The 13,365-nt window shown below is 49.2% G+C and overlaps 1 protein-coding gene across 1 annotated transcript; it reads left to right on the forward strand.

The window, feature by feature from the left end:
- The first annotated feature begins 7,887 nt into the window (after positions 1-7,887).
- On the forward strand, positions 7,888-8,892 carry CCDC166 (coiled-coil domain containing 166). Its single transcript, XM_084802734.1, is given in 3 exon segments — positions 7,888-8,585; positions 8,588-8,648; positions 8,650-8,892. Coding segments are annotated over 3 exon segments (615 nt in total). The 5' UTR covers positions 7,888-8,134; the 3' UTR covers positions 8,753-8,892.
- Positions 8,893-13,365: the final 4,473 nt, after the last annotated feature.

Below are 13,365 nucleotides of genomic sequence, written 5' to 3' on the forward strand. Positions count from 1 at the left end.
GTCCCCTGGCCAGTGTTGCACGCGGGGTAGGGGTGGGAGGTGGAGTGAGGAGGCTATCCCCGAGCGTGCCAGGCACAGCGGCATCGCAGCACTGCCAGCCCATGAGTTGTGCACATCTTAGGGTGCAAGGGGGTGCTAAGCGTCGGGGATTCAGAGCCCGGCTATCTCAGGAGCAATGCTGTTGGATGCAACCATGGATGAAAAGTCGGAGGGCGCCCTGGACCCTGGTGGAAGAGGACTCGTAGAGCAGGTGACTGGGGAAGGCGCCAAGTGGAGTGAGCCCAACGCTTTGAGGCTCCAGGCCTGCCTGATAAGGGAGTTGGATGGAGACCAAAGACATGGGCCAACCAGAGGACCAAAACACTGAGACCATTGATGAGAAAGGGAGGAGGTTACAAGTGGCAACAAGGTTGTAGTTTAAAATAAATAAATAAATAAATAAATAAATAAATTAATTAATTAAATCTTGAAGAAGGAGGAGGAGGAGGTCGAGGTTATGCTGGGCTGGGGACACCACACCCTACGCCACACAGAAGTGAAGTGGATCCCGATCACTGGAGCCTTTACTAGGATGTGGGAAGGGTGACAGGCCTGGGCTGACTGGAGAGAGACCTAAAATGTAGGGTGTGTGGCTGAGTGGCAGAGTACTTGCCTAGCATGCACACGAAGACCAGGGTTCCATCTCCAGCACCCCAACAAAACAAAATATGGGAGGTGACGATTATGCGCCCCCCACCCCCACCCCGTTCCTGTCCCTCAGTTTCCGGGACACCCAGGAACCTCATGCCCGAAGCCAGGGAACACCGGAGCCCCCAGAAGCCACAGGGAGAGTGATGCCAATGCTTCACCCACCTGCCAGTCTTCGAGGGCCTTCTCCTCCTTCCAGCAGATGCGCTGAGGAAGCCTGGCCCACTGCAGTCGCTGAGAGTGAAGGACGGTTTCCAGCATGACTCAGGGTCCCATAAGCAGGGCCCACCAAGCCTGAGTGACACATAGAATAAGGGCAGGAATTGTGTGTGAGTTAATTTGAGTATATTAGAGCTCTTAGACCTTGGAGAGACCAGGTGACACCACAGCAGGTATTGATTGGACTCGAGTGCCACTTGGGAGAGGTCTGAGCCCTCCCACTCACAGCCAGATTGCCAACATGCCTAGGGACCAACGTTTTCAGAAAGGTTTAGATATGTTGTGGGTCAAAAGTTGTGTAAAATACAGTGAGTGTAGAATTGCTAGAAAAATTAAAACCTCAAACTTACAAAGAAGTCATCATCATCATCATCATTTATTTTACTGGATTGGGTAGTTAAATTACCCTGTGCTAGCCAGGCAGTGGTGGCACACGCCTAGAACCCCGGCACTCGGGAGGCAGAGGCAGGTGGATCTCTGTGAGTTCGAGGCCAGCCTGGTCTACAGAGCAAGTCCAGGACAGCCAAGGTTACACAGAGAAACCATGTCTCAGAAAAAAAATTACCCTGGGCTACAGCTGAGAGCGAGTGTTTCCCAAAATTGCTGCCTTACCCTGCTCCAAGGGCCAGGTGGTCAGAGCACCAATGTGTGGAAGGGCGCAGAGAGAAACGGGAAGCCAGAGAGGCTGTAAAACAAAACAAAACAAAACAAAACCAAAAAAACAAAAAACAAACAAACAAAAAAACAAACAAACAAACAAAAAAACCCCAAAACTATAGAACAGGAGAGCAGAGAAACAAAAGGGTCTTTGGAGAAAAAGGTTCCCATAGAGGAACCCCCCAGAGTCACACCATCACCATCGGCTTTTCCAGGTACTGTAAGACACGTGCCTGCTCAGCTGAGGGCTATGAGGAAATGGCACAGAGTCCAATAGATATGCTAGATTTAAAACATTTTAAGAATTCTATCATCAGGTATGGACTACATTCCACTTTTGTCAAAGAAATGTTGAACAGCTGGGCCACACTGCATAGACTTGTTCCCAAAGATTGGAAAAGTTTTGTTTCAGTGGTATTAGAAGCGAAGTAACAACTGCAGTGGTTATCATGGTGCAGAAGGGAGGCAGAGAGAATAGAACTAGAAAATAGGAGAAAGGGGGCTGGAGAGATGGCTCAGTGATTAAGAGCACCGCCTGCTCTTCCAGAGGTCCTGAGTTCAATTCCCAGCAACCATATGGTGGCTCACAGCCATCTATAATTTAATCTGATACCCTCTTCTGCAGATAAAGCACTCATATGCAATAAATAAAATAAATAAATCTTTTTAAAAAATAGGAGAAGGGACATAAATGTTAGTAAAGAGAAATTGCTTGGTGAAGGGCGATATGCTGACTTAAGACAACAAGTCAAATATGATACAGTGATCAATGTCATGCTGCTGCCTTAAGAGCTTGGGACATGGTGGAGGAACCTGGTAAGATAACCATTCTCTTTACTAAGATGTTTCAAGGGCCTGGGGAGGCCTTCACAGAATTTTTGCAGAGATTGAGATCAGCACTAGATAGAGCAATAGCAGAGGCTGACATCAAACAGGCATTGAAACTCATTATGGCACATAAGAATGCTAACACGGAATGTAAGAGGGCAATTAGACTCTTAAAGGTAAGAGAAACAGTTAATATTAGCTTTCCAGAACATCAAAACAATATAGTAGGTCAAGCTATGGCCAGAGGTCCAAGATATCATAACACCCGGTGCTTTAAGTGTGGCAGACTTGGTCATGTACAAAGAAATGGTAAGGTTAAAAGTTTCAGACCTCTGGCCAGGTGTGGTGGCGCACACCTTTAATTCCCAGCACTCGGGAGGCAGAGGCAGGCGGATCACTGTGAGTTCGAGGCCAGCCTGGTCTACAAAGCGAGTCCAGGACAGCCAAGGTTAACACAGAGAGACCCTGTCTTGAACCACCCCCCCCAAAAACCCCAAAAACATAAAAAAAACAAAAACAAAAACAAAAGTTTCAGACCTCAAAATAACAGGTGCACTCGCTTTGGAGTAAATGATACTCATAGGGCCGAACAAGGAGCATCTGCCCATGATGATTACGAGGTGCCAAGGCTTCCAGGGTGTTGTAGCTGATGTGGGAAAGGAAAACATTGGGCTAGAGATTGTCAATCCAAAAGAGATGTGCAAGGTAATATCTTACCGGCGGGAAACAGCACGAGGGGCCCATTGGCTCGGGGCCTTACCACCAACAATACAAGCCGAATTCCTCTGGCCAGTGCAGAAATAATGGACTCACAGGAAAATGGGAATTAGGCATTAGTGATCTGATACATACTACTGAGGCAGCGCAGCCTTGGATCTGGCCTCAGATATATGTCTATTCTATTATCTCCACAGGTTGACTGTTACCAACTGAGTACTGGTGTTTACGGCCTTTTGCCTTTAGGGACAGTAGGAATGGTTCTGGGAAGAAGTGGATTGACTTCTTAAGGTCTTATTGTGCATCCCAGTATTATAGGTGGGGATTGTAAAGAGGAAATAAAAATCATGGCATGTGTAAGAAAGGAGATGCAAATTAATGCAGGGAATAGAATTGCGCAACTGTTACTGTTTCCTTATGTTAAGGTAGAATGAACAGGTGCATTCGGGAGTACAGGGAAATGGGCGTTCTAGCAAATAGTTAATGATCAGAGACCTAAATTAATAATACAAATGAACGATGTTGAATTACAAGGTCTGGTTGATGTCAATACTGACATCACAATTATCTCAAACAAGTATTGGAATCCAAATTGGCCACTATAGAAGGTTAATACAGAAATTATAGGAATTGGTAAATTATCTCAAATACAACAAAGTGTATGGTGGTTTAAATGTGTGGGACCGGAAGGGCAGACAGGGAAACTGAGACCCTATGTGGCTGACATACTCATAAATCTATGGGGAAGAGATCTCTTACAACAATGGGGTACTCAGATTAATATTCCTGCGATTACAGAGACAAACAATGATGAACTAGGGGTGAAATGGTACCCGCTTCTGAGGGAGATATTTAAATGAATAATCAGGAGCAACCGCAAGCTATGCCCATTGTCCAAACTCAGACAGATATTGAGGTGCTCTCGGTTAATAAGTTCGTAATAAAACGTATTTGTTAAGAAAATTGAGCCTACAGTTACTCAAGCCACATTGCTCATTCACAGTGAAAGCCCCTCCACTACTGTGCCAGAAGACTCAGGGTCAGCAGAATATCCTGTTGAGCTGCCTGAAAGTCCTGTGGGGCCTCCCACGGCTGCAGCTTTCCTGCATCTTCACCCACACTGGGTGGGCTTCTGGGTGATGCAGTTAGCTGCCTTGGAGTGGTTTGGGTTTCTGCAAGGAACCCCAATAAGCTCACTGGTTCATGAAGCTAGACTTGGGTGGGACAGTTTCTGTGCTGGTTTGTTCGTGTTGCCCTGGGGATAGTCACATTACTAAAAACCTTTGTATGTGATTTCAGAAATCCAAAAATCCTCACATCTGTCCACACCTGTAGATCTGGGCAAACCTGAACAGAGAAATTCCACTTCTGACACGAGTGGACCGAACATGTGTAGATGCGTGCATCAGAGCTGAACTTGAAGGCCTAGGCTTCTCAGGAGGAGAAATAGACACACAACCCCCAACGTGGTGCCTTACCAGGCTCTAGAGGACCGCTCATGAACTTTCTCTGAAAAAAAAAAAAAAAAAAAGGAGAGGCTCTGTGTGGGCTGTAGTTACCTGGGAGAGACAGAAGTGCCTGTAAACTGCTGAAAATTACAAAAAGTCCTGTTTCTAGCCTGATTATAAAGATACATGTTGAAAAGTATTGGCTCAGGACTCACCAGGACCCAGTTCTCTGAACAGAGGAGATGTATTTGACCCAGACAGACCGAGGGCAGGAATAAGGGACAATCATGGGAGATAGTGGATGAGGGAGAAATGGGGAGGGAAGAAGGGAAAGGGCGAGGGGTATTTGTCAAGGAGTGAGACAAAGGACGGCCTCTGGGTAGAGAGGAGACAGATGTGGCACATAGGAAAGTGATGGTTTATAAAGGTAAAACTGGAAACTCTGTTAGGATGAGGTGTTTAACTGGGCATGTTAATTAGAGCAGCCGAAGGGGGTCTTCTGATTGCTGGACTTCAATACTTTGATAGCTGGACCCTGGTCGTCAGCCTCAGGAGGAGGAAGTGGTCAAGTAAGTGGCAACCTTTAGGCATGGAATCTACTGGTGTTTAGCAAGGCAAAGGGAATGAGGGAGAAGGACAAGGCTGCCAGAGTCGTGCTTGACACCTCCAGGTAGCCAGAGTCCCTTCACATGGGCCCCAGAGGGTTAAGAGTACAAATAAGGAAAGCATAAAAGCTGTAATGCTAGGTGGGGTGTGGTGGCGCACGCCTTTAATCCCAGCACTCTGGAGGCAGAAGCAGGCGGATCGCTGTGAGTTCGAGGCCAGCCTGGTCTACAAAGCGAGTCTAGGACAGCCAAGACTACACAGAGAAACCCTGTCTCGAAAAACAAACAACAAAAAAGCTGTAATGCTAAGGATAAAAATCTCAGAAATACCCCAAGTGGCAGCAGGAATGTCTGTCTGTCTGTCTATCTATCTATCTATCTATCTATCTATCTATCTATCTCTGGAATACAGTCATCTTTGTCTTTTGGTCTTTTGCTCCCTCTGGAAACGTGTGTGAACTCCATGTGGCTGAAATCCCGTTTTGTCAACAGAGGCTTCTCTCTACAGCACCCCCCCCCCACTTCCTGTACACAATCACCCCGCAATGCCAGCACCTCGCTAAGGTAGTCTTTCTGGCCCAGTTGTTTATCAAAGCAAGTAAAAGCTTTCCTGACGACATCTAGGATCTGCGCCTGTCAGCTTCTCACCAAATACAATCAGGAATGTGGTGATATTGATGGAGCCTGGCCCCTCACTCACCATGCCGTCCAGATACCTACCAGCTGACCTGTTCCCCAGGGAGGATGCATGCAGTTCGGCCTGTCCGGGAAGCCAGTCTGGTTCTAGTGATCATGCCGTTGGTTTTTGCTTGTTTGTTTGTTTGTTTGTTTGAGACAAGGTTTTCTCTCTGTAACCTAGGCTGACCTGAAACTCACTCTGTAGACCAGGCTGGCCTCTAATTCAGAGATCCTCTGGGATTAAATGTGTGCACCACCACTGCCCAGCCTAGTTGATGGTGTTAAGGGTCTCTTGCCTCCTGGATCTGTGTTTGGTCAAACACAGCAAACACTTTGTGCGTTGTGTGTTGAGGGTTGGTGATCTTGGTTGTTGTCCTTTTGCTTGACACGGTGATGGCTGAGTCACCGCACCTTGGCCAGCCGGTGCTTCACTTGATGATGTCACCACCCCCTTAACCCAGCACCACCCCTCCCACCATGAACTGTCATTTCCAGTATCCACTAGCAACTTGGCAGACCCCTGATGTTTTCTAGTCAAGACTGAATCCTGTAAGGGTGCCGGCTATGTAGAGTTAATAGCAAAAAGGGGGACACCAAGTCCCTGGTGTACCCCTTATGCCCTCTAGATGTCTGGCCTACTGGGAAAGAAACCTAAGAAGGTGTGATCAATAGGCCTCAGGGAAAAGTGCACTGGCCAGAAATAAAAATAAAAGAACAAAACCAGTCCATTTTTAATGCAAGGAGCATTTAGCACTCACTAATGAACTACAGATAAGCAGAAGGCACCTTCTCTTCTTTAGCTAGCAGCTGGCACCTTCCTACGTGGGCCCTTTTTAGTGTATCATGCATTGACAAGTTACAATCTACTAAGGGACTGGACCTGGGTAGACAGAAAGGGGAGAGTTTTTAGCCCCGGAAGGATGGGGAATTTTGGATGGGAATTATGCTAGACAACTAGGGAAAGTTTTACCCTCCTGGAGAACCTAACCAGTGAGCGATTCAGAGGGGCCCATGAGGGATTCAGAGGGGCGGGGGTGGGGGGTGGGGGATACAGTTACTAATACAAAAAACCTAAAAAAACAAAAGCAAACAAAACAAACAAACAAAAACCAGGCCAGACCTGGTGGTGCACGCCTTTAATGCCAGCACTAGGGAGGCAGAGGGCAGGCATGAATCTCTCTGTGAGTTCGAGGTCAGCCTGGTCTACAAAGAGTCCAGGACAGCCAGTGTGACACAGAGAAATCCTGTCTCAAAAAAACCAAAAATAATAAATAAATAAATAAGCCCCACTGTTTTGAGTCAAATACGCAGGCTAGCTCTTCTTGTCCTTTTCTATAGCTTTCACAGACTTTGCAAGGTTGTAAAACAACTTTTGCTACTGTGTCCCCAGCACTCAGATTATGAAGTGCATTGCATCTGAAAGATCTTAACACCTTCCAGCAGTCCCGTTGCACCTCAGAAGCCAAGAGTCCCCCTTTGAAATGCTGCGTGAAGGAGCATCGTTGCCCTTGAGAACATGCAAACTCCACAGGGACAGGTGGGGGTGAGGGCTAGCTCAAAGCTGAGTGAAGGGAGGATGGGGAAGAGTCCCCTTATGCTGTGGGACCTGAAGAGCCCTTGATGGAGTGACAGCAAGAGCGCTAAGAACCTGGCGAGTGGAAGATGGGAACTTGGAAGTTAGTTCACTGTCTTGAAAGTGAAGCCTCGCCGGGACGGAGGTGGCCCACGCCTAGAATCCCAGCACTCCGGAGGCAGAGGCAGGCGGATCGCTGCGAGTTCGAAGCCAGCCTGGTATATCCAGCGAGTCCAGGACAACCAAGGCTACACAGAGAAACCCTGTCTCGAAAAGAAAGAAAGAAAGAAAGAAAGAAAGAAAGAAAGAAAGAAAGAAAGGTGAAGCCTTGCTTGACTGTGACCCTGCAGAGCCATGCAAGGATAAAAGAAATGGCCGGGAATGAAAGACTGAATCAAGCCGTTGCCGGAGCAACAGAATGGGGTGAGGACAGCGATTAAGTTCTGTCTCCATAGAGCCCGTGCGTGCTGGAGATCAACATTCCTGGACGCATGCGCCAGGATGCGACAGCTGAGGTCTGGAGGGACTGCTCATACACAGGTTGACCATGGTGCTCTCCGATCTCTTATCCTGCCTGCTCTGAACCTCACAAACTGAAGACCCGTCCCTAAACCTAGGGTGTAATTCTCTAGAATTTTCGAGTTGAGGAGAGAGAGTAGCTGAGCTAGGGAGCGGGTGGGGCTCGGTGCTCTCATGAGTTCAGTTGGCTCAGGCCTCAAGTCATGGCGCCCAAGAAGAAGCGCGGGCAAAGCGCCCAGCGCAAGCAGGCAGGAGACAATGCGGAGCCCCCGCTCTCCGAGCACGCGCAGTACCTGCAGCGTGAGTGCTCGCTGCTCTCGGAAAACCTGGTGGCCTGTGAGCAGCAGGTGGACCTGGTGCTGCAGAACAATAAGTTGTTGGACCGCGAGGCGCAGCGCTTGCGCGAAGAAAACCGGCTTTTTGCCAGTTACATGAGCGCGCACGCTCAGCGCTGGGCCAACGCCATCGTGCGCCTAGAGGACCAGAACCGCACGGACCTGGCGCAGATCCGGTTTCAACGAGCTGAACTGGAGTCTCTTTACCACGGGCGTGAGGACGGGGTGCGTGCACAGCTGCTAGAAATGAAGACGCGTGCAGAGAACATGACACAGCAAGTGCAGGAGCTTCAGCCCTACAAGGCCAGTGCGCGCGCTCCCGCGGACCGGGCGGGGTCGAGGGGGGTGGGCGCTCTCCCCACCCGTGCGCTGATCCGCGGCCCCCCCTGCAGGAGCTGCAGCTGGAGCAACTGGCGCGAATCCGGACCCTGGAGCGCGAGCTGCTGCATATGCGCGTGGAGCACACGCAACTCCTCCATCGGGTGAAGCGACGCTTCATGGATGACAAGGCTTCTTTCGAGCGCGAGGCACGCCTGCATGTGGTATCCTTGACCCGCCGCGCAGAGCGGGAGGCGGCGCGTGCCCTCATTTCGCACACACAGGCCATCAGGAGAGACAACGGGCATCTCCGACAAGAACTCCTGAGGCTTCTCCAGCGGGCCCAGTTACTGCAGGACATGCGACAACAGCTGCTAGAGCAGCGGGAACAGCTGCGCAGGGAGCACGAGGACATTCAGAACCTGAATCACGTGCACGGCTGGCTGCACAGGGGCCCCGGGGGACCACCACTCTGGCAACCGCCCCAAGCCCATCAGCCCTCCCTGCGCTCTGGATCACTTGAATCTCTTCTGGAATCTTCCTATACAACTTTAAGGGCTCAGGCCACATCCCAATCACTTGCAGCCTCCCAGGTCCCCTCGGTGGCCCAATTACACCAAGGCTCCAAGGCTCCATCAAAAGAGTCTTCTTTGGTCCCACCTCTAAAGGCTGGGTCAGCAATTGCTCTCCCAAGTCCATCACATCCGGGATCTCGAGTCCCATCTCTGACTCCCTCACACAGGGGCTCACGGGTGTCATCCATGACCACATCACTCAAGGGCTCCAGGGTCCCATCCCTGGCTGTATCATCAGCTAGCTCTCTCTTGGTGACACGGTCGCGGGAGGACTCTCGGATCTCTGCACAGTCCGCGAATGAGTTCTCTCAAGAAACTGACACATCTGCAAAGCCCAACTTGAAGCTTCCCCCAGTTCAGTCCCAGGATTCGAGCCCTGTCAGCCCACAGTTGGAGGAGACAGAAAACACTGATGGTGCCACAGAAGTTGTCTTGGGGCAAGCCTGAACCCACAAGAGGGGCCGGGGGTGGAGAGACATACCGTGGAAGCTTTCTTGGTATATAACGGTGTTAATAAAGTGCAAAATAAACCCCATGATGCTCTGGCACCCACTTGGTTTGCTGCCCCTGTATTTCAGGTGAGCAAAGGCCGGTTATGGGAGCTACAAGTGAGCTTGATTCTCCTTGCCTGATGGAATTCAATGTCCTTCCACCAACAAACAGCCGGCATGGGTAGGGAGCTAACAAGGCTCCCTGGTGCTCCCCCTGGTGCTCAGGGGAAATTGGGTAGTATAACTTCAAGGGAATTTCTTCTAAAAGAGCAGATTCTGTTCTCAACAGCATAAGGAGAACCTACTGGGCTTTTCCAGTCATTAAAAAAAAAAAATCTGGCCTGGCCACAGTGCACATGCCTGTAATCCCAGCACTCAGGATGCTGAGACAGGTAGATCTCTGAGTTCGAAGCCAGCCTGGTCTACAAAGCAAGTCCAAGGCAGGCAGGGCTGGCTACACAGAGAAACCCTGTTTCAAACAAACAAACAAAACCAAAACCTAACAACAAAAAGAGAGAATATATATATTCCAGTTTAGGAAACACTGCAAGAATTATCTGGGAAGTCCCACTGCCTCACGTCTAGCAAAACAAGGATGTGTTCTGTTTGGTACTCCGAGTCATCTGGGGTTCCGTTGGCGACAGCTGTGCCCCTTAATTTAAAAAACCCCCTTGTGTGTTTACTGAGTAGGACTTTGACCTGTTTCTTCTGGTGCTGGGGGTTGAGCCCAGGCCTTTATGGGTGATAAACCTACCACCTGGGCTACATTCCTAGCTTTGTACCATATTTCCTCAAGACACTATCAAAATTAGGAAATTCACCTTGGAGAAAATACTATCTACTAAATCATACCTGCCAACCAGATTTTGTCACTTGTCCCAGTGGTATCTGTGGTTAACTGCCCCTTTCCTGGGTCACATCTTGGATTCCATTTTCTTTCTTTCTTTCTTTCTTTCTTTCTTTCTTTCTTTCTTTCTCTTTCTTTCTTTCTTTCGACAGGGTTCTCTATGTAGAGCAGGCTGGCCTTGAACACAAGAGATTCTCCTACCTCTGCCCCTCTAGCGCTTGGATTAAAGGCATGTCTCCCCTGCCCCCCTACACCTTTAATGCACAAGGCCAGTTGTTAAACATGCTCCTTAACAGAGGTTTGAATTCTTGTCAACACAGTCACAGGCAATAACTATGGGCACCTTTCCTATCTAGAAGTTCAGGGCAGATGGCCCCTCCCAGCCCAAGGTGCAGGAAGAAGGGGCCCAGGGCCTCTGTGCCACTCAGTCTTGGGCATCGTCTGCATGTGGGCTGGGACAGGGCCCCAGACAGCAACCTGCATGGACCGTCCACCTGTCTGGATCAGGATAGTTTGGCTAGACGGTTCCTAGAACTCTGATGCAGCTGTTTCTGGGACAAGATTGGATGAACTGGACAGAGTGGAGGGACGTCCCCCCAAGAGGTCATTGTTGAATCCCTTCTCCAGCATAACGGCTCAAACCTGTCAGCCACTCACCCACTGTTGGAGCGGGTGGTGGTAATGCAAACGGTAGAGCCACTTCAGGAGACTGTTTTAAGATCTAACAAAACTGTATTTAAAAATTATTTTGGCTGCTGCTGGTGGTGGTGGTGCAAGCTTTTAATTTAATCCCAGCACTGGGAAGCAGAGGCAGGCAGATCTCTTTGGTTAAAGGCCAGCCTGGTCTACAGAGTAAGTTCCCAGACAGCCAGGAGCTATACAGAGAAAGCTTATCTCAAACAAACAATTAAAAACAAAAAAGTTGGGGGGGGGGGGATGGGAAGACAACTCAGCAGTTAAGGGCACTGGTTTCTCTTCCAGAGTCCTGAGTTCGATTCCCAGCACTCACATGGTGGCTCACGCCATCTGTAATGGGATTGGATTCCCTCTTCTTAGTATACACATGTACATGTAGACAAAGCACCTATATACTAAATAAAATCTTTAGATTTTTATGTGTATGGGTGCTTTATCTTCATGTATATATGTGTACCATGAGCATGCCTGGTACCTACAGAGGTGAAAGGGGATGTCGGATCCCCAGGAACTGAGTTAGAGACATTTGTGAGCCATTGTGTGGTTTGTTAGGACCACAACCCAGGGAACTTCTCTCCAGCTCCCAACATGGAGTCTTCTAAGACCTAACTGTCAAGTCTCAAGGCCTCGAGGACTGCTGAGTGAAGAGAGGAGCGTGTAAGGCATGAGGGAGGATGTTCTGCTGCCCAAGAGCAGCCTCGTGACCAGTTTAAACCAGGTCTCTCCCCTGTCAGACCTAACACAGATAACTGAAATCTCACTTGTTTTCATTTTGGTTTTGCGAAGCAGGGTTTCTCTGTGTTAGCCTTGACTGTCCTGGACTTGCTTTGTAGACCAGGTTGGCCTCGAACTCACAGAGATCCACCTGCCTCCGCCTCCTGAGTGCTGGGATTAAAGGTGTGCGCCGCCACCGCCCGGCAGGATCTCTTGCTGAAACTAGACTAGTCCAGCTTGCCCCACGAGTCCCAACCGTACCATTGTGGGTAGGAAACACATATGCTCATCCACCTTTTTATGTGGCTGCTACAGATCCAAATTTGGATGCTCATGCTTGCTCAGCAAGTGCTATCTCCAGTGAGCCATCTCCCACCCCTCAGATGTGGCACTTTTTTGTTTGTTTGTTTGTTTGTTTGTTTCGAGACAGGGTTTCTGTATAGCCCAAGCTGTCCTGGACTCACTCTGTAAAACAGGCCTTGGACTAAGAGAGATCCACCTGCCTGGTGTTGGGATTAAAGGCTTGGGCCACCACTACCCGGCTTCAGATGCTGCAATCCTAGTGTGAAACACTCACTACTGCCATTTGAGCTGCTTGCTCAGACACCCTCACAAAACCAAGCCTATTAAACACTCCCTGTAAAGGGCATGGGCCAGACCACATCTAAGATTCTGGCAGCCACTCCCTGCTGCCAAACCCCAACTCTGTCTTAGTATTGCCCCAGCCGCAGGGAGTCCCCAGCAGTGCTGGACTACAGAGGTGGGTGATAACTGAAGGTGGGACTTGCTATGAAGTGCCTCTATTATGCAGCTGTAAGTCAAGCAAATATTGGTTCACCAGGCTGGACTTGAATGGATTTCTTCCTTTGATCTCTCTGTGGTTGCCGTGGCCGGGTGAGTACCATGGCGTCTGATGCTTTGAATGAGAAATGTTCCCCGGGGGGACTTTGGTGTTTCAGTGACTGGCCCCAACTTGGTGGTGCTGTTTTGGGGGAGGTTTAGGAGGTACTGCCTTGCTAGAGAGAGTGTGTCACTGGGGGCAGGCTTTTTTTTTTTTTAATTAAAAGTCTCATCCTATTTCCCATTTTGTCTTTGTTTAGTGCTTGTGGCTGGGGATGTGGGTTCTCTGCCTCCTCCTGGACATGAACTCTCTTAACCCTCTGGAGCTGTGAGTCAAAATAAACTCTTCCTTAGGTTGCTTTTGGTCATGGGGTTTTATCACAGCAACAAAAAAGGAACCAGCACCGCTTCCCAGGGAAAGTCATGAAACACTCAGCTACCTTTTCACCTTTTAAGTACCCTTCTAAAAATATGGTTTCTCCCCTTCCTTTGCATGGGGATTTGCAGTTTTCCATGTGGCCTATGGGCTGAGGAAGCAAGGGATCTATGATGGGACACTGGGCCTACACCACAGCAGCTTCAAGACACTGCAGATGGGTGGTTCTCACCCCTGTGGGC

Source organism: Acomys minous (genome assembly GCF_964271855.1).
Source record: "Acomys minous genome assembly, chromosome: 12".
Classification (NCBI taxonomy): Eukaryota; Metazoa; Chordata; class Mammalia; order Rodentia; family Muridae; genus Acomys; species Acomys minous.